General features: G+C 37.5%; 1 protein-coding gene across 2 annotated transcripts; it reads left to right on the forward strand.

Moving 5' to 3' along the window:
* The first annotated feature begins 238 nt into the window (after nucleotides 1–238).
* LOC107754690 (homeobox protein aristaless-like 4) lies at nucleotides 239–24,942 on the forward strand. 2 transcript variants are annotated; one of them, XM_016571246.1, is made up of 5 exons: nucleotides 239–605; nucleotides 1,400–1,669; nucleotides 17,780–18,090; nucleotides 21,854–21,982; nucleotides 23,307–24,942. In XM_016571246.1, exons 1-5 carry the CDS (start codon nucleotides 530–532, stop codon nucleotides 23,622–23,624), a joined length of 1,104 nt encoding a protein of 367 aa, XP_016426732.1. In that variant the 5' UTR covers nucleotides 239–529; the 3' UTR covers nucleotides 23,625–24,942. The 2 variants fall into 2 exon arrangements, with proteins under 2 accessions (XP_016426732.1, XP_016426733.1); XM_016571247.1 differs by lacking the exon at nucleotides 1,400–1,669 and having other exon boundaries at nucleotides 239–875.
* Nucleotides 24,943–25,090: the final 148 nt, after the last annotated feature.

The raw sequence follows: 25,090 nt of genomic DNA on the forward strand, positions 1-25,090 counted from the left end.
AAAAGCATTGCGAATCAGCCATTAAATTGCTCCCTCCGTGTTGCCCTTCACATTCAATAAGTTACATATTTCATATCCTAATGACATTAATGTCATGTGTTAAGTCCCCCCACATATTTCCAACAAAACATTTTTTCTTCTTAGCAAAGGTCTGACCTCACCCATTTCATCTACATAATAACCGAGGAGAGGTCTTGACGTGCGTAGTGGTCTATACCGAGGAGATCTGGGCTGCATCTTCAGAAGACGCATTTTTCGTTCCTCCTCTAACTTTAAGGGGGCTTTTTAGCTTTTGGTTAGCTATCCGTTTCTGGAAAACATCTGAATCATTTTATAACCAAAGCCAGCTGCTGCACAAGTCTATGCGTGCGTGTGTGAGTGTGCGTGTATGCGTGTATTCGTTTTGTATGAGGAAGAGGGAGAGAGTGTTAAGAGTATCTGATCGCTTTGCTCTCCAAAAAGGAAAGAAATAAAGAAAGGGGGGAATCGCTTGGACTTCTTTTTCTTCCCGAAACTTTTTTTTTTAGGAATGAACGCAGAGACGTGCGTTTCATACTGCGAAATGACATCCATGGATTCATATTATAGCCCATCTGCACCGCAAGGTAGGGATCACCAGGCGAACCCTTTCAGGACATTCCAGGCGAGTGACACCAAATACAGCCCCGCTTTCCTGACCAACAAAGGTCAGGCGTACGGGGGAAAATCTGGGAGCCCGTTCCAGCAGGAATGCCAGTCATTGGATGCCACTGCTGGGGAAGGCACCTTTAACAAATACCACCTCTTCATGCAGAGGTCCTCCTGCAAAACTCCCCCAGACAGCAGCAAACTCCAGCAGGAAAGCGGACACAACGGAGGACTCATCGCGTGTTATGGTGAGTTTAAAAGGAAGCATTTGTAAAACAGTCGTAGCACGCAGAGAGAAGCAACTCAAGATTTTCACCTTGAAATAAATGCAGAGCCAAAGTCCAAGCAGATTCTAGTACGCGTAGCATTCATCTGCAATGATATTAATGTTTTTATGACTCCGTTAAAACAGGATAATCTGCAAAGCCCTTCAATAAAAAGCTACAATTAGACCAGGCTATTTTACGTGAGAGGCAGTTATTCATTTTGATAATCACATCAGAGTAAAGTCCATCTGTAGGCTAATATTTACAAAGCAAATGCAATGGACTTCACAACTTACTACCAATATAACTAGGCTCAACTATCACAGTAACACAATCAGGAAGATGCATAACCTCCCCGGCTATTACATTTTACCTTTGAAGACCGAATTCAATTATATTTAATGTGATAATCTGAATTACAATACTTAATACTTTGAATCAGACAACTGAATTAACACATTTCGGAAGGCAAACGCAACTAATTATATACGCTTTTTCAACGCAAGGTAGGGATCACCAGGCGAACCCTTTCAGGACATTCCAGGCGAGTGACACCAAATACAGCCCCGCTTTCCTGACCAACAAAGGTCAGGCGTACGGGGGAAAATCTGGGAGCCCGTTCCAGCAGGAATGCCAGTCATTGGATGCCACTGCTGGGGAAGGCACCTTTAACAAATACCACCTCTTCATGCAGAGGTCCTCCTGCAAAACTCCCCCAGACAGCAGCAAACTCCAGCAGGAAAGCGGACACAACGGAGGACTCATCGCGTGTTATGGTGAGTTTAAAAGGAAGCATTTGTAAAACAGTCGTAGCACGCAGAGAGAAGCAACTCAAGATTTTCACCTTGAAATAAATGCAGAGCCAAAGTCCAAGCAGATTCTAGTACGCGTAGCATTCATCTGCAATGATATTAATGTTTTTATGACTCCGTTAAGACAGGATAATCTGCAAAGCCCTTCAATAAAAAGCTACAATTAGACCAGGCTATTTTACGTGAGAGGCAGTTATTCATTTTGATAATCACATCAGAGTAAAGTCCATCTGTAGGCTAATATTTACAAAGCAAATGCAATGGACTTCACAACTTACTACCAATATAACTAGGCTCAGCTATCACAGTAACACAATCAGGAAGATGCATAACCTCCCCGGCTATTACATTTTACCTTTGAAGACCGAATTCAATTATATTTAATGTGATAATCTGAATTACAATACTTAATACTTTGAATCAGACAATTGAATTAACACATTTCGGAAGGCAAACGCAACTAATTATATACGCTTTTACAAGTTGTCTATGGCACATTGAGTGTTTTGAAATCTTCTCTGACATGATTGCAGGCTCGGATCTGTACACCAATATGAAAACCCATCTAGGCTAACGAACCAAGACCAAAACCAATTCTAATAGATATGCAAGCGCGTACTCCTGCACAAAGAAAATGAAGTGGTGTGCATTATAGGGAATTAGCTGTATTCAATAAAATATTTGAAAATGCCATATAAATTAATTAAAATGTTAGTGTAAAAATCGAAGGCTTTGGAATGAAAATTGAACTAGCATACTAAATCAAAACACTTCTTTAACCAATAGGGTACTGAAAGTGGTATGTTGTAGCATCAATAATAAACTAGAGTAATTTCATATTCTATAATTGTATGTTTAAAAAAGAAGAAAAAACCCACAAATTTCTTTCTTTCAACACTTTCTAGCAATCTGTGGATAAAGCTATTCGTGGATGGAAACGGCCCTGAGGACATGTAAAGGAAGCAGCATTAGATACATGAGAACTTTTCTCAGGGTTCCCGTCCTTTGATAGCCATCACTATCTCATGCTATTTAATAATAATAATAATAATAATAAGATACGAATGACCTTATTATTAATAAATAAAATAAAATAATAAAATAAAAATACTAAAATAAGAGGGAAATAGGAGGGACACGAAAGCCAAAGAGCTGGTAGCGGTAGCCCATAATGAGGTTGGAAAAATGTTTCAATGTGTCCATAAAAAGTCTTCTGCAAATGTTTGTTTTAGTTAATGCATTTTTAACAATGAACATATTTTAAACTGACACTAATGTGTTTGAGATTAAACGAATTTGATCAATTTAACAAGAAAAACGTCAGGTGTGCTGTACGACCATAAAGCTGTCTGGAGCTTAAAATATTAGAAAAACAGGCTATAATCATTAAAGCCATTTCTAAGACTGCAATGTTTCCGGCTCATTCCAAAGTAATAATATTTCAAAAACAACACCAACAAGATTACGGTAAAAAAAAAAAAAAATGTTTGGAAAATGCCTCATACCGATATACAATTACAAATAAATATCATAACAGTAAGAGTAAGAAAAATGCATTATATATATATACATACACGCACACACAATAGAATAGATTAATCATTCAGGATACCAGAAAAACACACAACACTGGCTGCAATATGAAAGGGCAAAACGAATATGCTAACCACACTATATCAGTCTGTTACAGGCCTAGGAACTGTGTCTTCCGGAAAAGACACAGAGACAATTTCATAGGCTATTTCGAATGAGGGCAAACCGCAATACGGGTTCATCTTTTAGCTTTAGTTGTCAAAAAGATTTGAGGAACAGCATTGTAAAAGAGATCTAAAGAACATGACGAGATTATTGTTAGTGAAAAAAAGGGGTAGCCTATTAGTGAAAACAACGAAGAGAGAAAAATATAATTAAAGAAACAGCAGCAACACAATAACAACGGCATTATTAGTAACACTTTTAGAGATATGCTAATTAAGTAGGCTAATTGTGATCGCATTCATATTTTCATAACGACCGAATACAAACAGCTGCAGCTGTCGGCAACGCGCTGCATAATAAACGGATGAAGCAGCGAGATATCGACATACATTAGATTTAATAATGGTCTGTTGTGCAGATGTTGTCAAATAAAAGTCTATTTCCCAAACTAATCAAAACCTCTTTGACAGGGAAAAAAACAAAAAAACAGAACCTTACAAGCGAATGGCAAAATTAGCTCGTTTAATTTTAAGTTAAGATGTTTTAATAGGAAACACTTTACAATAACTTCAATACGTCTTTATTAATATAACATGATGTAATGCCTAACAGACCAGCTGTTGATTTAGATTTAGAAAGGCCTATAAACAGATATTTAAATCGTATATGAAATTAAATGTAATGACATTTCAAAATATACTAATGTACATTACCAAGTACCTATTATGCATTAATGTTTGTTCATAAATGAAAGTTATTATAAAGTGTTACTTTGTGATGGGAGGAAGAGCAGTTCCAATTAATCTTCCAGCACGTAACAATCAATGATCTGCTCACAAGGTATAATATTACTGTCTGTAATATGAAGAAAGCGTCAGTGGTAAAGAGATGGATTTACCTTAAACAGCTGGCTGAAGGTAACAGAAAAACAGGGGGGGGGAAACACTTGTCTGTTTAAATAAATAAATAAATTAGATGTCTATGTAGAACATGTAATGCTTATTGAAATTAGTTACAAGAAGTGGTGATATTTTTAACAGTATCCTGCTCTGTTCATGACTATTTGTAAATGGCTGCTGTAGAATCCATGCCTTTGGTTGCATCCTGTAAAAAAAACAGCATCTCAAAGTCTCAGTTCGAAGGATTAGTTTATTTCTCAATAAGGGATAATAAATGCATCATGTAATTGATCTAGAGGTTAGTAAAAAAAACTGAGTAACTGACTTAAATTGAAAACACGTTTCTTCTACACAGATGAATAAGTTAATGACTGTTTGTGTGCTATATTTATGATATTAATATGTTTGCAACGGACATATGTAACTGCTGAAAGCTGCCACAAACATAACCCTTTTAAGACAATATGTGTAGAATCCATGCCTTTGGTTGCATCCTGTAAAAAAAAAAACCAGCATCTCAAAGTCTCAGTTCTAAGGATTAGTTTATTTCTCAATAAGGGATAATAAATGCATCATGTAATTGATCTAGAGTTTAGTAAAAAAACTGAGTAACTGACTTAAATTGAAAACACGTTTCTTCTACACAGATGAATAAGTTAATGACTGTTTGTGTGCTATATTTATGATATTAATATGTTTGCAACGGACATATGTAACTGCTGAAAGCTGCCACAAACATAACCCTTTTAAGACAATATGTTGATCATATAATTAGGAAAAGCAACTTTGAAGCACAAAGAATAATAATCCATTCTGATGAGGTTGGCCGATACAGATGACTACCTTTCATTAGAGCAATGAAATTACTAAATTTTGTCTAATTTGAAGGACCATTAGGATTATCAAATAGTAAATCATAATATAACATTCAGATTTGCATTTCATTTACAAGAACTTGTTAAAAGGTAATGATTCATTTTGTTCTGAAGAGACATCATTACAGCATCTCACAAAGAGCAACATACAAAATGTCCTGCCAGAGAAATTTGTTAGGCCAAAATGAAAGTTGCTTAGGCCCATTTTGTGTGTCGTGATTTTATGAGGTGTGATGCCTAAAGAGGAAATACAAGAAGTTAAACCATGATACGTACCAGCCTCAAGCGTAGCTTACTTACTAATTCCGAGCCGCAGTCACAGACTAGACTTGCATCAATGTCACAGTTCTCCTGGGCATGATTATTTTGTCGAAGAGGGTATGTGGTTTTCAAAACAAGCTTTTAAGTAATTCCTCCTCGGTGGTCAGCACCAATAACAAAAGAAAACAACACTCTTAAAAGGAAGCCCTTCATCACCTCTTCAGTGAAACCCCAATTTTACCACACCATTAGCTAACACGAACACTACAATTGTCCTTACAAAAAAGATTACTAATGTACACTCTTAAAAATAAAGGTGCTTCAAAAGGTTCTTCAAGCGATGCCATAGAAGAACCATTTTTGGTTCCACAAAGAACCATTCAGTCAAAAGTTCTTTAAAGAACCATCTCTTTCTTACCTTTTTATAATCTGAAGAACCTTCTTTCGCCACAAAGAACCTTTTGTGAAACAGAAAGGTTCTTCAGATGTTAAAGGTTCTTTATGGAACCATTTAGGCAAAAAGGTTCTTCTATGGCATCCTGAAGCACCTTTATTTTTAAGAGTGTAGGTCAGATGTAAATGGACAAGGTTCATGTTAATGGAGACTAAGCCCAAAACCAAAGGGAGTCCGTGAAATGTCAAAGGATGGCGACTTCATACAACCTTGTAAAACAAATGCCTTGGACAAATACACAACGTGTCACCATCACGGCATTTGCATTTGGCTTGAGAGGTTAATGGAAGAGCTCACATAAACTTATGGTAATATCGACATTAAACGCATCAAGCATGCACTCGCACAGCACAAATATCTGTTTTATATCATGTCATGGTGAACAAGGTATTTAAGCATTTCAGTATTATTACAGGCCGTTGATAGTTGACATTTTAATAAACTACAAAGTATTTATGGGCTAAAATATTTGCAGTACAAGAAGTTGGCAGTTTATCAGTTAAGAAATGATGATGGCTTGATTGACAATCTTGTACAACAGGCAGCATCATGACTTGTTTGGTTTCGTCATTGCTTCTTTTTCAGTATTGTTTTGTAGTTTGGTGGTTGTGTGAACTAGTAAGGCTCAAGTTTGCTCATATAGTTTATCTACTATATTTAAGACACAAAATGGCAGAATTTAAAGTCTTTTATCCGATCAGTGTTTGAGAAAACCTGTGCGCAAAATAATAGTTAGTGATTACATTCAATTTCAATAAGACTTTTGATATTCCTAGTGTGTGTATGACTGTTTTCGTATATTCTTCTTGCTTGCAAACCTTTTTAAGCACTCTCAGTAAATCTAGCAAACTATGTTTTTTTTATGAGTGTTTGGCCGATATGATGAATACCTATATGAAAGGAAGTAGCTCAGCTGCATTTCTATAATGAGCATTCACAAAACAGCAAGACTTTTTTTCCTGTTGTAAAACACAATTAAATACTGCAGGTAGGGATAAAAAAAAAAAAAAAAAAAGTATTAAAATGTTCTAAAAAGTGTTCACTTTTTTCAGTCCCCTTTGTCATACAAATAAATAAAAGAAAATCATATAAATAAAAATAACTGGAAAATATAAGACATACTGTATATTTTGATACACACTAAACAAATACTAGTTAGATTTGTCGTACTGAAATTCCTGAAGAACATCAGTTACTGCTTTAATTTACACTACATCTGAAATACCAAAATGCTATATTTAATGAATGATAACAATTGTGTGAATTATTACCATGCATTATACACTCTAAAAAATGCTGGGTTAAATACAACCCAGTGCTGGGTAAAATAGGGACAAACCCAGCAATTGGGTTGTTTTGACCCAGCAGTTGGGTTACTACCCAGAAGGTTGGGTTAAACATTTAACCCAACCGCTGGGTCAAAACAACCCAATCGCTGTGTTTGTCCCTATTTTACCCAGCACTGAGTTGTATTTAACCCAGCATTTTTTAGAGTGTATGAATTTGCTTCAGTAAGGACTTACAATGTCTATAGTGCTGCAATAGTACAAAATTAATAACATAACTATTAACTAAATATCACCTTGTAAACCAATAAACATCAAAATATCACTTACAAGGTATAACAGTCATAGAAAAAAATTCGCATTTCATAGGAGATGAAGCCGTCAGAATAGTTTTGCAGCTTCAGTCCGTTTCAGCAAAGAACAAGCATACTGGACCATAAAGTCACAGAGGTTCTGCACAACCTGAGGGAAAAAGGCAAATTCCCATAGTCTGTTGATCTAAGGAGAGGTGACAAGGACTTGGGATCATTTTACCAGTTAGCTCAAAATTTGGCTTTACAGTTTACATTAGCCTCAGTCTGCTTGCCTAAACGCGGCACGCCGGCAGTACGCTTCAAAGACAAGGCCTCCATTTAAACAGCATAATCAAACCTCAGTAGATTCCTTAATGGGTCCTCAACTACTAGTGAATGACTGAGCATTTGAGGTGCAAGCAAATTTGTGAAGCAAACCTTAGTTTGGAAATTTGTTGCTTTAATTCTCAAATATTGATTTGGAACTGATTTATAACATGAAATGTAGACACACATACTTAATTTATTTATTTAGTTTTTTTGTAGGGATAGTTCACAAAAAGATGAAAATGTTGTCACTTACACAACCTAATGTTGTACACATTGTGCTACAATTAACAGTAGACTCCGTTGACTTTAATTTGTTTTCCACAGAAGTCAGTCAGTCGTGAGTTTAAAATGATGTAAGGGTGAGTAAATTACAGGATGTTCAAACATTTTTTAAATGTTTCGGAAGATTCTAAGACTCATATGTCTTTATGCTACATTAGCTTTGGGCTCTTTTCTGTATTTTCTTTTTTATTTTCTTTATTTTTTCTTGACAAAATCTTAAACGACAGCATTCCATAGTGCTTGTTAACTACAGCACTGCTTCAGTGTGGTTTATAATGCCATCCAGGAGATTCCAGACTTTACTGATGATTTGGGAAATGCAATGTCCACTGCTAAACCAACAAAAGGGTACAAAATAGCACACTAAAAAATAAAAAAGAGAGAGCAGTACAATGCAAGCTGTTGCAACATATTTAAAGTGATTTAATTCTGTAACCCTTGCACCAGAAAATTGCTCACTAAAAACTGATATATTTGTGCCCAATGATGTTCCAAAAGAAAAGCCATAACCAAAATCACCAAAATACTGCACTTACACAGAGTACTTTAACTCCCAATATTTTTTCAGAAAACCACCAAATCTGATCTCTCCATAATCATAATTGCTGGAAAGGCAGCAACCTAACCAACTGGTGTTAGTAAAACCAGCAAAGATACCCTGTGTTTTCTTTTTGACAGTGCGTACGGATTCAAACTGCATTTGATAAACTCATCCTCAGGTTTTAGCAGTCTTGAGTTCAAATACTTTTGCCTCGACACTCCCAAGAGAGCCCGACGACCTGAGCGAGCTGTGATTTATCGCAAGATTCCAAAAGAAAAGCCATAACCGAAATCACCAAAATACTGCACTTACACAGAGTACTTTAACTCCCAATATTTTTTCAGAAAACCACCAAATCTGATCTCTCCGTAATCATAATTGCTGGAAAGGCAGCAACCTAACCAACTGGTGTTAGTAAAACCAGCAAAGATACCCTGTGTTTTCTTTTTGACAGTGCGTACGGATTCAAACTGCATTTGATAAACTCATCCTCAGGTTTTAGCAGTCTTGAGTTCAAATACTTTTGCCTCGACACTCCCAAGAGAGCCCGACGACCTGAGCGAGCTGTGATTTATCGCAAGAAGCAGCTTAAAGGAAATGCTGTGTTTTCTTGCCCAGCATGTGCTCTTTGCTGCAGCCCGCTGGGATAAATCGTCCTTTAGGACTAGTGGTGTGTTTGGATTTCTCTGTGGATACCTATCAGATTCTCACTACCGGGCTTTTTTTCCCAGTCAGCACCAGCTGAGACGCAACTCTCCCTCTGAAACAACTACCATCTTATGCGTCATTTTGAATAGAGTCACACAGTTCACTCTGAAGTCCGAATCTAACAAGAATGAGAGGTGACCCCTAAAACATAAAGCAAGTCAAAGGAGGAGACAGTCCCTGTGGTTTTGTCGCGCTATGTTTAGAATCGAGTTGCTGTTGTCACATCTGCCTTTGAGTATGTGATTTGCTCTGGTTTTGCAAATGGATGCATGTGCAGACATTTACTAATGAGGCTCCATCTCTACTAATATCTTGTGGTGTCACGCTCACAATCACCAATAAAAAAATAAAAAAATAAAAATCGTTCACAGTTTCCATATGCTATCAGCCGGAGCCACTCTTCACATCACAACCTATCAATCTCTCCTTTGCCGTGTCCGTCTGTAAGAGCCTGAAATAATTAGATAGCGGAAGGGAGGTTCAGACTGTTGGCCTGGCTTCAGAGCACAAAGCTGCCTATTACAATTCAATCCATATTTTAAACACCGAAAACAAACCTAATTACAGATAAAAATAAAAGCTTAGATGAGCAAACAGTCTTCTCTAATTTCCTTTACAATTTGCTTTCAGTCATAATGGAGATTAAATCCGGCCCAACAATGTCTTATTTATGCGTTTTAACTTTTTTTTAACTTTTTCAGGGGCTTTGGCATATTTCACCATTAACCCGTCACAGAGACCCCAGGTAGCCTAATTTATAGTGTTTCTTTTATTTGCCTGCTGCTGACCCTAACAATCAGATTCTGCAAAAAAGCATAGAGGATGCCCTGCCGCTTTACAGCTAGTTAAATTACCCTTTGATGTGTTCCCCCGTTTTCAGCTGGTACTAAATGACTGCCCCTTGTAAAGATCTGACCCTTGCTAACTCATGAGGTCGAGCACCCACATCCTACAAAGCCAGGAACCACTGGCGTCTCCCATCGAAGGCAAGGCACCTTTTTAGTGCGAGTGGGTCTGGAACCACTGTGTGAGCCATTCATGCATATTTTATGAAAATATATAGTGGTGCCCTTTTCTCATGATTTATAGGATATATCAAATAGCGACCCATTTGAAGATATTTTACTCTAGAATCAGAGGTAAAAGTAGATGCTGTAAAATAGGTTTACAAGCCCCATACTTGCTACGCATACAGGTGAGAATCTACTCAGGTTAAAAAGCCAATTAGTCTTTTTCCTGAACCTCACCGTCTCCTAACCTGGAGCTGAACTTCTTGTCCTGCCCTGGCAACTTCTGAGGTGAAAAAAGCCCTCCACATTGGTACAGCACTGCTGTTATAATACTTATTGGCAAATTTAGTGAGGCATTAACATTAGAAATCAGATTAGATGTCATGTCTGTCTTACCTCATTGCATTGGAAAAGTAAAGGACTTCACACATCCCTCACTCTGTAAGGAAGCAAAAAAAAAAAAAGGATGTGCAGTCTTGGAATCAGTGTTATAAAAGCTGACGCACAGATAATTAAATGGAAAGCGCACAAAAACAATTATATGTCCACATGGAAAATGCAATTATAAATAGAAAAAAACTGTCACCTGAATAGAAATAAAATCCCACACTGCCAAAGCTTTCAAAAACATACTACATAACATACATTATATTTAATGCATCCTACACTAATGTTTAAAAGTTTGGGGTCAGTAAGATTTTATTATTATTTTTATTTTACTACATTTATTCTGCAATGACACAAATTGTTTAAAAGGCATTTATAATGACAGTAAAGACATTTATAATGCTACAAAAGAATTCTATTTCAATTAAATTATGTTCTTTTGTGCGTTCTGTTCAAAGAATTATGAAAAAATGCATCATGGTTTTCAAAAAAAAAAAATTAAGCAACACAACTGTTTTTAACACTGATAATAAAAAGAAATGCTTCTTGACACCAATACCAAACCAGCATATTAGAATGATTTCTGAAGGATCATGTGAGACTGAAGACTGGAGTAATGGTTGCTTAAAATGCAGCTTTGTCATCCTAGGAATAAATTACATTTTAAAAAAATATTAAAATAGAAAACAGTTATTTTAAAATGTAAATATAATCACGATATTACTGTTTATACTGTATTTTTGCTATCCTTGTTAAAAGACTTTGTCTTTGTTCAAATACATTAAAAAAAAGAGAAAATCATACAGACTCCAAACCTTTGAATGGCAGTGTACATCAGACATTCAAAAACATCATTACAAATGTAAAATATGTAATGTATAATCAGAAAAATATGTGGTCAGTAGCAATGGATACATATATACTGGTATACACAACACAAGATCTACAAAAATGCCAACCCATTACTCAGTTTGATCTAGCAAACTGAGTAATAGGTACTGCACCAAGTTTCAAAATTAGCCTCTAGCTATGTGTATAAAATAAATAAAAATAAAAAAACAGTGAATAGATTCCTTGTTCTGAATTTATACTATTGCAGGCAGTGCCAGAAAGTCAGTTTGGACAATATTCGAAACACTTTATTTCTTCAGTGCTGCTAAAATAATGGTCTCATTTGCATTCACTGGACAATGTAGGAGATTTTTTTTGTTGTCATCTGTGGCAGACCGTTTTTACACAACACAAGATCTACAAAAATGCCAACCCATTACTCAGCTTGATCTAGCAAACTGAGTAATAGGTACTGCACCAAGTTTCAAAATTAGCCTCTAGCTATGTGTATAAAATAAATAAATAAAAAAAAAACAGTGAATAGATTCCTTGTTCTGAATTTATGCTATTGCAGGCAGTGCCAGAAAGTCAGTTTGGACAATATTCGAAACACTTTATTTCTTCAGTGCTGCTAAAATAATGGTCTCATTTGCATTCACTGGACAATGTAGGAGATTTTTTTTGTTGTCATCTGTGGCAGACAGTTTTCCTAAAGCCAAATATGATATCATGAAAATTCTGTGTGACAGCACCACAAACAGGGTTAAACAGCAGGACCATGTTCAGCTCTGCACTTTTGTTGCAATCTTCATCCGCCACCCCCCTCAGAGCTCCAGTTCAAAACTTTTCTACTCTGACAGAAACATTTTGCCATGAGATTTCTTGCCTAGAAGGCAGGTCATGTTACTCACCCATATGGTGGAGCTACAGGGGCAGCCAAGTCTCTGTTCACCTTGAGCAGCGGAGAGCCTGGGGTGAACCCTTGGTGGACTACGAAACTGTCACAATACTCTAGGTCTACCGAAAGCCTTCAGTGACACAGAGTATAAACAAAAGCCTTTGATCGCTAGGCCCTGATTTCAAACAGGCTGTCAGCTTTTCCGTGTGGGGGCAAGAGGCGTGAGGCATATGAAGGGACAAGCTGAAAATATTTACGTTTGAGTAAATACGCTGCTCCCACTTGCTTAACAAGATGTGTCAGTCCTGGGCAAGAGGCAATGTGGTAGCCATTATACCCCCAGGCCTGGCTCCATGTCTGTCATGGTTGAGCCCATGGTGCCTGGAGAAGGCAAAATGGGGAGACAACCAAAAGGAAGCATATAAAACCTGCTATGTTGTCAAGAACAGGAACAAGAGTTAAAGCCAGGATAGTTAACCCAAAATTTAAATTCATTTACTCACCCTTATGTTGATCCAAAACTGTATGACTTTTTCTTCTGGGCCACATAAAAGAAGATATTTTGAGAAATGTCCAAAAGGTTTTGGTTCCCAATGTTCTTCAGAATCTCCTTTGTGTTTCACAGAAGAAAGTGAGTCAGACAGGTTTGGATGAACTATCCCTTTAAACCGAAAGTTAATGTCATAAAAAGCTGTTTCCATTTTATGGAGTGTGTTATATATCAAGATAATGTTTTTTCCCCATGCAGAGTCAATTTTCAAATCATTGACACCACACAAGATTCACAAAGCCACAAACATTAGTTGTCTTGATCACAGTTCACATGGTTATTGGCAACTGAAAGAGTAGAACTTGATTGATGAGTGAAAGAATGGTTTTGCCAACATGTTCTAGTCGCACACATTACCAGGGCCAGAAAAACCACATCGAAATTTGGCCATGTGGGTGGGGCAACATGTTTAGGGCCGTACAAATATTTAGAGATGTGAAAGAGTGAAAACGATTTCAAACATTATACTTTTAGCTTGGCGGTACCTTCAAAGCTACATGCTTGTGCCTATTCTGTCACCATTTATTGTTGTTCGAAACCAGTATGACTTACTTTTTTTGTGGAACACAAAAGAAGATATTTCGAAGAATGTTTAAGCCCAAACAATGAAAGTCAATGGGGTCCGAAACAACTTTAGACCTTGTTGATTTCATTTCATTTTAAAATTCGTTCTCCTGTAGAACACAAAATAAAATAAGTTATACAGATTTGGAACGACATGGGGAAGAGTAAGTGATGAAAAAAATTTTAATGTTTGGGTGTACTATCCCCTTAATGGTCATACCTTAAGGTACTAATATCACCATTACGAAGGAGTACTTTTAAGGGTCCTACCCCAGTGACGAGCTGTTGATAATTTTTCTCACAGACTGTGCATCAGTGTGTCCAGGGGCACCACGATATCTTTTTCCAGCCCTGTACATTACCCAACATGGCTCTGAGGAAAACATGCGTGTCAGCAGCATTTACCCATCTGCCCCTCAGTTTAAACCTGAGAAGGTTTTAATGAAGTCTCACAATAGAAAATGAACACACCTCAACACTGCATCACCTAAAATAACTTTCCAACAATGAATGCTGAGCTAAAGTAAGACATAAAGCTCAGGGTCGCCACTGGATCACATCAGTGGGAATGTTCCCAAAGGAACTCTAATCCAGCTTTACACCATATACCTCCTTGCAGCCAAGTGAGTGAAACAGGGTGAGAGAGACGAAAGTCTGCCAATACAGCCATCATTTTTGTGAGCATCATGATTTGTGACAGCATGCCGTTCTTTGTAGCACAGCTCTTCCACAGAGCACAGACAGGTAATGAGCACTGAGAGAGAGCTGTAGAAATGACCTAATTTACTGGAATCCTCACATTCATTGATCTGACTAAATTTATGACCGGCATGCTGACTGGGGTTTCACAGCTGAGCTGCTGTGTGTTTCCAGTGGCTTGACGCAGAAAATTACCACTCTAGAGTCTTGTCGCTGGGCTAGTGTGGCCTCATTACGAGCCAAGCTCCATTATACCCTTGCCACAGACCGTATGTACGTTTGAGGCTGTGCTCATCAAACCGGGCTGCAGTCTTCGAATTGCACCCGGATGGGAAACCTGCAATTTTCTATCAGTCTGCAATTAAAGCCATGGTGTCTGTTTCACATGAGCAGCTGATTTATGAGTTGAGACTGGCTGCCATTACTGCTGTGAGTCTGACATCAAGCCATGGGCTCTCACATACACTCATTACAGACCCAGTTATGGAATAATTAAAATATTGTGATTGAAGAACTACGAAGTACAACACTATATTGCCTTGCCCAATATTACATAGGTAATGCTTAGATAAAATACAATAGGGTTGTATAATTTGTTAACATAAGTTGATGCATTGCAGGCATTGTGGACAATATCAATGTAGGTTAATTTCTACTCATTATATACAATTACTATTATTAAAATTAAAGTATTTTGAACAAATATGAATTTATGATGAACAACAGAGTATACATTAACCTAGATTAAAAAATGCTGTAAAAATTGTACATTGTTAGTTCATGACACCCACATTTTATAACCTACATATTTTTATTCAAATGTCACTGTGAAAATAGATTAAAAACTGCAACCACACCATATTTTAATTATTATTATTAATTTAATTCGAATTTAGTTATTTAATTATAAAATATAGATATATAAGTTAATAGATCTTGTCATGACAAAACTTGATCTAACATAGGCTATATCCTATAAATGAGTGTATGATATGATATGAAATATGATATGATATATGATATGATAGGCTATATGTGATATGATATTTGATGTGATATATGATATGATATATGACATGATATATGATATGATATGGGTTTGAAATTAATTCACTCACCAGCCAATTTGGCTACTAAATTTTTGTTACCGGCCATTTATAACTTCTACTAGCCACACACACACACACACACACACACTCCAGATTAACTACGTCACAGGGGTCCGGGTCCGTGTACTTTTGTGTCCATTCATTTTTTTTTTTTTTTAACCCAGAAATGAAACACGGAAAATAAATAGAATAAGCAGGCACAAACTAATTTTCATTATTCAAAATTTGTATTTCATTAAAAATCATAGAAATTATATAAAGCTTGTTTTTTAATATATATAAATGCTCAATTTAATTTCTAGCTTTTTTTAGCATCTCTATACAGACGCTATAAGCGACCTCTTGCACTACTGACGTGGCTACCAGTAACCTATTGCTTTATGAAAACTTTTTCTTCATAATTTTTCACGCCTAAAAACATGTATGAAATACTCATTACATATTTCTTTGCAATTAACTGTATCCAGGGCCGGTTCTACGGGAGTGCTTGAGGGAATGAAACAAAAGCAAGAGAACATCAGTTGAAGCTGTAGAAATAGGGTACTGGCGAATCATATTTTCCAAACGCTCCAGTGTGTATTTGTGTTTGAACATTGGAGAGCTTGAAAGGTTTCTATTTTCAACGTGTTTTTGTAGCACTGATCAATGTAGCCAATCAACAACATTTTCTGTTGATTTCCTGAAAGCAATGGCCAAGCGTTTTAAGTTAGGATCCACTCCACGCCACAGTTTTGTTCAGTGCTGCACGCTCGGGAGTCTCTCATTATAACAAACAAAGTGTAGCATGATGTAAATAAGAGATTCATTGTGCAGTGTAGAGCTTCATTGATTATAACTAAACTTTGTGATATCGTGATAAACTGTAATGAGTGACAGCTTGTTAATTATTATAAAGGAAGCGCTCTTTGCGCATTTTCTTGGCTAATCCATTCAGAAGTTTTGTTTTTCATGATGCTAACAGGACCAGTGACTGCGGCATATATGCGGATGTCACTATCAATGGACAGGACAAAAATATGTCAAAAATAGATGTAGGCCTACATTAAGGCTAGAGCACCCTCACTGATTCAGAAGCACGCTCAGTGATTTGATTCTGGACAAAATTATATTCCAATATATAATTTTATGACGATAGGCTCCCAGGATTCTTCGATGTCTATTTTAAAATCATATTTGTATTTGGTCTCTGCATTGTTCCAGAGACGGCTCTGGTTCTCAACTGAACTGGGGTGTGTTTCCCAAAAGCATCGTTAGCTAACAATGGTCGCAAGTTCCATTTAACTCTGTTGGTAACGAGGGAACTTGCGACCATAGTTGCTTTGAGGAAACGCACCCCTGAACGTGCGGGAGAAACATTACTTCTAATTTTGCCAAAGAAAACTTGTTAAAATCGACATTTTTCTATATTAATTTGAGCATTTTTCAAATGTTTATAAAGTTGCAAAAAGTCATAAATAAAAATCTGAAAAGTAAATATTTTACTTTTTCGGGCAGCATTTTGTGTGAACGGTTCTAATTTCAATTAAGGTTTTCAGCATAGCATTTAAAAATAGGTTACAACAGCTTTTAGTTTTCATTTTGTTGTCATGGTTTAAAAAAACTAATGGACGCAAAAGTACATGGACCGTCACACAGCTTTATATATAAATATATTTAGAAACCTGAATTTCATATTATTCAAACGAAATCCTTTCATCCTGCCATCTCCTTCCTTCCTCTTTCCTCTTGGTCGGTTCAAAGTGCGTGAAGTCAGGAGAGTTCAGCTGGACAGTAAGATCACAAAGTGTCTGAGTCTCCAATTGTTTTTCGAGTCTTCGCTATTGTTTCAATGCAAAGGAAACCACCACGCTGTTATTTGTTGTGTAGTGATGGGTATGTTCAAGTAAGCTAATTAATTAATTTCAAACCCTGGATATGATATGATATATATGATATGATATATGATAATTCTCAAAAACATTTCTTGGCTTAATTAACATGAAATATCACCATTGCACCCTTAATCCCAAACTGCTCCAGAGGAAATGCCCACTGGAATATAAATATAATATTACAATAAGTAATTTGGACAAAAATGCTGTCAATGTTACTAACTTCAGTCATTGCAAAGTGTTCGTTTTCAAAGTGCTTATCCTACGTAACAGCCCCCTGGAGAGATTTGGGTGAATATGGAAGAAGAGATGCTAATAATTTCATAAATTTTTTTTTTTACATATTAACACCATTGAGCCAGCTGTCATTTTACATTCCGCTGGGGTCACCAAGTACCCATAATAAATAAAATGTAAATAAAATAAAATGTTTTGGTGATCTAATGGCAAGTCGGACATAATTGCTTTCCACTACTTCCACCACTTTTGTAATTAATAACCCTTCTCTGTCTCTTTTTCTGTCTACAGGTAAAGACAGCACAGGGCTGACAGATTCTGAGTTGCCCCAAAACAGTGATCCTGCAGGGATGGATGGCAGCTACCTCAGCATAAAGGAGTCAGGAGTGAAAAGCCCTCAGCAGCCAAACTCAGAGTTGGCTTCTCCATTGGACAAGGCTGAGGGAGAGAGCAACAAGGGCAAGAAAAGACGCAACCGCACCACCTTCACAAGCTATCAGCTAGAGGAGCTGGAGAAAGTCTTTCAGAAAACACACTATCCCGATGTCTACGCCCGGGAACAACTCGCACTGAGGACTGACCTGACAGAAGCTCGAGTACAGGTGCGAACTCTTTAACTCCACATATCCATTACCAAATCCAATCCTGTGTTTTAAATAACCTTTAACGTTGAGGCTAGATGAACATGAGTCTTTCTCTACTAATTTTAGTCCAGTTGAGTTTTTTGTAGTCCAAAATGAGGGATGATCTTGCGAAGAGATATTGCACTCAGCGCCATGATTATTAAATATAAATAGAGAATACAGAGCAAAAGTGGTTAAAGTTGGCCATCACAAGAGATTATAAAGGAAAAAAGGGTTTACAGATTAGATATGTCTAGAGTCTGCTTTTATCTCAAGCCTCTACCTGAACCTCGGAGCCCAGCTGAATTAAACTCTGAATTAAAGAGTCTGGAAAACCAGAACCTTTATGTGACCCACCCCAACCCCTACATTTGCATATAATCCCTCCAACACCACTGCTGCATTCCTGCATCGACAGACAGACCGGGAGATCCCTTTACCCGACCCCAAATGTGCGCTTTACTTAGAAGCCCTGGATTTACACTGTTTTTCTTTCATTAATGTCCCACTCAAGAAAGAATGTGTCCCTCCCTGCTCTCAAGGGTAGGTGAGCGAACCTGGCCTGAAGCTCCTTCGTGTGGTGAGGGTTGCTTATGACCTACATAAATGCAAACGTCTTTGACTATAACTAAAGAATGATGGGAAACACCCAAAGAACCATGATGGCTCAGGGACAATGAGCATTGTCAAATCTTTTTGGAAAGATAACTATTTTACTACACATAACTCTAATGTTATGTGTAGCTAATGTTAGCTTTTTTTTTTACAGCAACATGAAATAAGCACAAAACAAAAATTTAATATTTCTTTGGCGAAAAGCAAGCTTTGTTAAGAGTCTCGTTTGCTGAACCCACCCCCCTTCTTCTCCCCATCATTTCCTGTTGCTTCTTTATTCTCCTGTATTATTGAAGTCAAAAAAACAAATAATGATTAAAAAACAAAAACAAAAATGTACTTGCGTAAAAACAGACTTACAACTAAGTAGCATTGTAAATTGCTAATGTTTACTATACTAAATACACAAATTGGCAGAAAATCTTTGGTTTGTTTTTGCCTTTCTAAGAGAAAGATCTGATAATATTAATATATTTAATAATAATATATATCTAGATACAGCTAGTCAAAGGTTAAAGGCTTAAATACAGTCAACCTTTTCATCTAAAAATGTCATTTGACATGATGACCAAATAAAAATCACTTAGACATAGAAATAAAACATTATGCATTTTTCTATAATTACAGGTCTGGAGGTTCAAGAAAAAAAATCTAAAAATGAATGATTTTTTTAAGTAGAAGAGTGAGCTTGAGTGACAGCAGAGGCAGGCCATCAATCCTCAAAGCTACTCTGGACTTCAAAGCTGCTCTTTCCCCTTTTCTCCTGGGTACTTAGACATAGAAATAAAACATTATGCATTTTTCTATAATTACAGGTCTGGAGGTTCAAGAAAAAAAAATCTAAAAATGAATGATTTTTTTAAGTAGAAGAGTGAGCTTGAGTGACAGCAGAGGCAGGCCATCAATCCTCAAAGCTACTCTGGACTTCAAAGCTGCTCTTTCCCCTTTTCTCCTGGGTTTAGTTCAGTGTTTCTGTTCTCTCTCCCCTGGTGCTGGAACATAAATAAAGCTCCATAATAAGCCTCTAAGCTGCTTTAGCTGTCAGCGTCTTTACCAATTACTGTGTTACTAGCACGCATGGACAACATACAAAAGATTAAAAAAGAGCAACTTTTCCTGCTATGTTTCGAACAGGTGCTGGTCAAAATTAGTTGACTTGTTAATATTGGCAGCCTTGAACTTATTCAGCAGCAACCTCTAAAGGAAAGAGTGACAGAAAATAAAGAAACCAAAATGCAAGACTAAGGTTGTGACTGAAATAAAGACCCAAATAACTCCCCCATCTATGATCTCTCTCTCTCCCTGTCAGTCTGGTTTATAGTTGAGCTTTTGGTATAAGCATATACTACACACCTCAGCACTGGCTCATCAGTATGAAAGGAATAAGGGAATATTTCCACCACTCGTCTACGTGCCTCTACCGGATTGGAGAGTCAGATATGGAAATCCAGGAGCTTAAGAGTCAGGAAATTAAACAAAGAATGAAAAACTCCATTTTGAACTTTCTTCCATCTTTCTTTTCAATCTCCCAACTTCCATGCTTCGATTTATGAAGGGGAAGACAGTTTGAGAAAAAGATAAGTATAAAGACAGGAATAAAAATGATGGTGCACACAATGCATATTAAACAGACGTTTTAGCATTCATAGATGCCCAGACAGCATCAACAACTAGAATAATTTCAAAACACTCAAACGAGGACACAAGGACGCAAACGGAGAGCCACAAGAGTGATGATGCCGGCTGAAAAAATCTGTGCAATTCAGAAAACAAATGTTCTTTTTTCTCAAGGCAGTTTAGCTCTACAAACATATGATGTGGAGCCAAGGGACGTTGATGTCCACCACCACATTAAGTGCAAGCAGAGCTGAGGTGCTATCAGGTTACGCTGAGAGATAGGCTGACATCTCGCTGGCAATAGATGCAAAAACCACAAACTGATTGACCAAAGAGCCATACCCAGATCCAAGTTCAAGCTCCGTGACGAATCGAGATTGCAAGACAAAAGAAAGTCTCTGTATGAAAAAAAGAAGAAAAAAAACTTTCCACTACACAAATCAATAAACAGATAGTTCTAAACAGAGAAGATCCGGGATTAAAAGAATGGAATTTTGGCAGCTCTTCAGACTGCGACCCATGAGAAATCACTTTATGTGTAATTTGTTCTCTAATTCCAAGGTCTCCAAATAACAACCATCTATTCAGGGAAACAATGCATATTTCTATAGCAAAGCAAAAAGGAAAGAAAAAAAAGAAAGAAAGTGCACATCGCCAGATAAAATCTAGTACTGACTATTTCTTAAAGGAATAGTTCAGTCAAAAATGCTAATTAGTTTATAGCATTATTTACACACTCTCATGTCATTCAAGCCTGTGTGACTTTCATTCCTCTATCGATCACAAAAGAAGATATTTTGAATAAAGTTTCAGACATGTTTTCCACATCAGTGAGCCCACTGACTTTCATTGCATGCAAAAAAAAAGAAAAAAAAGACAAGTCATGCAGGTCCAGAATGATAAATTAAAGGATACATTTTTATTTTTGATTCACCTTTTCCTTTCTAAAAGCTGAGTGGCAAACTCCTAATCCATCAAAGCAAGCGTATGGTGGTGGAGGAACAGGGGGAGTGACACTGTTCTCTGAGGCCTCTGGCCCCGGTGGGTTTCTGCTTTCTCCTCCCTGCCCCCTGCTGCTGCTGATGGCTCTGATAGAAAAGAAACTCAGAGGAGGCCATCACAGTCTGTCAGCTCCCACATCATCAAACAACGGCCAGGTCTCACCGAACTGTTTCCAGGAAAAGATGCTGAAAAATAATACAGCAGAGGTGTTTCCTACATTAGCTCTAGACTTACAACTCAAGTGACAGACTCTCTAGGCACCCAAAAAAAAAAAAAATTGCATCTAGACATTTGATCCCAAATGAGTTACACAATGTGATCAGTGTACATACCGTGTAATAATGGGAAGTTTGATGATGGATGTTTACCACTCTGTGTAAATAAATCTCCACTAAGAAAACATTTCCTGTCTATGATGTAACACCACAAGTGGCCAGTTAACGTGAAGTTATTTAATCACTTACTAATGAGATATCCTCATGATTAAGGACTGATGTCTGTCTTGCAGGTGTGGTTTCAAAACCGCAGAGCCAAGTGGAGGAAGAGAGAGCGTTTCGGACAGATGCAGCAGGTCCGGACGCATTTTTCCACGGCCTATGAACTGCCCCTTCTCACTCGGCCTGAGAACTACGCTCAGGTAGAGAACTATCTTCAGTAATAGCTGAAAGTTAAGGAAATATCAGTAATGAATATTAATTATTATTATTCATGCTCATTAAGAATGTACATTTAAAATAAAATAAAAATATTATTTAAAAGATTCCATTAACATTTCTTTTGAGGTGCATCCCAATTTGTGCACTTATGCACTATTCTATGCCGCTTTTTAGTATAAATAGTGTCATTAGTGTGTTCACACTGAAAATAACAAAAATAAAAAGTGCACTTCAAGTGCCCAGATAATGCACTTAATTACCCCAAAAAATGAAGTTTGGAATGTTGGGCACTTCATGTGCTCAACTGTCGTAGCTTTAATTATCAGACTCTGATGTTAGATGACAAAATAACCTTATATAATTTATACACTAGATGGTTGAGTACATAGTGCATAGAATAAGTGCATAGTATATAGTGCGTCATTTGGGAAATCTTTAGCCTTTAAAAAAAAAAAAATCTACAATTTTTTCATTCAGTATTCGGACTAAACTGGTCACACTTTCTCTGTTATGATGTACATTTTCTACCGATGTTGCGCCACCACTGAATAGTAGCGCACGAAACCATGTCAGAGTACTTTATTAAGAATACATGTGCGAGAACCGTTATTGACAGTCATTGTCATTTTATAAAAATGTACCTTAATGAATAGTAAGTTAACTTTTTAAAACCTAAATGTTGAACATTTGGGAATTTTAAATGAAAAACAATCTGGGTACCTTTGACAATTGTGAGACCTGAGGAAGCACAATGTCGAGGTCAAGTCTGTGGGCAGTGGCAGAGGACGGCACGCCTTCACAGGAGAGCCAGAGAATCTCCTGGATTTATTATGAATATGTGGCCGGGTCGGAGGGCAGGGGTGGCTCTTTGGGGAGCGCGCCTGCAGCTGTGGAATGCAGCTTTGCTCACATCTGGGGCATCTCCCTGAGAGGGCTTTCATCTCCCTCCACAGCCCTCCCTCAGACCCCCACCTCCCCAGGCCCAGAGCAGAATACAGCCCTATCAATTCACTCTGTGCTCCCTCCGCTCAGCAGAGGAGGTTACTCTGGGTGTTGAAGGAACGTCTAGAGACAGGCATTCCTCCTCCACACTAGGCAAGCAGCTCCCACTCAGTACGGGATCAGATAAATCCCTCACAGCTCTTGATAAATCTCCACGTCGAGTACCACTGCAATATTTCAAAACAAGAGTAGCTGGACTTGATAAATGCTCTCATGGCGATAAGCACATTAATGTTATGAATGCTGAGATTGCAGAATGTAAACACACTATACCTTAACCTTCTGCATTTGTCTTTGCTGCAGATTCAGAACCCTTCTTGGATAGGCAGCAGCAGTGCGGTGTCTCCGGTGCCCGGCTGCGTTGTACCCTGTGACTCAGTCACTTCCTGCATGACACCTCATCCACATGCTGCTAGCGGAGTGTCTGACTTCTTGGGCGTGCCCAGTCCTGGAGGTCACATGGGACAGACACACATGGGCAGCTTGTTTGGGAGTCCAGGCATGAGCACTGGCATTAATGGGTATGATCTAAACATGGACCCCGACCGGAAATCCTCCAGCATCGCGACACTGCGAATGAAAGCTAAAGAACACAGTGCAGCCATCTCTTGGGCTACATGACTCCCCCGTGATCAGGACATTATCTCTGAAGTCCCTCAACAAATAAGAGAAGGAGCAAATGTGAACATGAGTTAGCCACAAAAGCATGACCTGGGAACAAGGAGTGCGTGGATTGACAAAGAAAAAAGTAATAGAGATACCAGGATGATTTATTTCAATTTGAAGTCTAGAGAGACAAGAGAAAATCAGAAATCATAAAACTGAGAATGTTCTGGCTTTAAAACAAGAAAGAAATAAAAGAAAGAAGACAGAAACTTGACATCTGAATGCATAAAAGAATTAAATGAAAAAGAAAAAATGAATAGAAAAAAACCCTGCACTTATCCGCCACTAGTGTCCCATTTGTAAACATACATAAATTTATATAAACGCATCTGGCTTTGTTTTCATCTCAGCATAATCAAAACCTGTTAAATTCCTTTTCTGTCACAGACTCCTTTTCTAAATATGCCATCTCTGCCTAGACTGTTCCAAAGGACTGACAATAGAGTTTCTCACAGTAAAAACTTTCCCGTTGCAGCCTTTATCCAAACATGTATGCAGTAGTAATCGGGGTAGACTGGACTTTTTTTTTAATACTAACTCCCCATATAAAACCTGACAAAATCCCTCATTGATCACACAAACATTGATTAGTTTGTTCATATTAATTCAACTGGCCTTGCAGACGTCTATCAGCTATTTAGAATAAATACTACACTTGCCAGTGTCTAAAAAGGGGCCAAGCACTTGAGAAAAAGTCTGTTGGGAGCTGCGCATCAGGCATGATAGACTTAAGAGGGCCTGGAGGTGCCAGACATCAGCCAAAAAAGAAAGGCATAACTCTCTTGCAGGTAACTAGGCATTCCAAGGAAGTTTTCACTTGCCTTGATGAATTGTGTGCCCCCAGTACCAGTAGTCATAGGAAAAAAAGACAAGTGTGATCTGCTAGTGCAAACTTAATGTGGTGGTGGTCTCTGTCCACACTGCAATCTATCTTTCTCTTCTTAGCAACCAAATTTAAAAATTTGTTCTGGAAGAAAAAATTGTTCTAAAGCTGTTTGGCAAGATATGGCAGCAGCATTCTCTGAGATACAAATCTTGGATCCGTCATACAAGCCGTCAAATTGAATGTTAAACATAACTAAGAACTACAGTCTACAGAGAATGAAGGATGCAAAAATAGGTTGAGAAAGTTTTCTTTCTTTGTGTTATGAATATCATGACACGCTTGAATTTTTTCAGTGAATGTTGGTGCCTTAGCTGCCTTCATTCTCTAAGCCCTGGCTATATAATATCTACAGTGTTGGGGCTGTCTGAAATTTGAGCCATGCTTCATTAATTTTTTAATAATATAATGCTTTGTTTTGTGTGTGGCCGCATGTACGGTTTTCTTTGGATTCCTTTCTTGCATAAAATACCCTTGGAGCCTTTCTTTTGTAAAAATATCCTAATTAGAAATATATTATTTTATGTGTGACTGAGGG

This window comes from Sinocyclocheilus rhinocerous, unplaced genomic scaffold (assembly GCF_001515625.1).
Source record: "Sinocyclocheilus rhinocerous isolate Xijiao unplaced genomic scaffold, SAMN03320098_v1.1 scaffold742, whole genome shotgun sequence".
In the NCBI taxonomy this organism is placed as follows: domain Eukaryota; kingdom Metazoa; phylum Chordata; class Actinopteri; order Cypriniformes; family Cyprinidae; genus Sinocyclocheilus; species Sinocyclocheilus rhinocerous.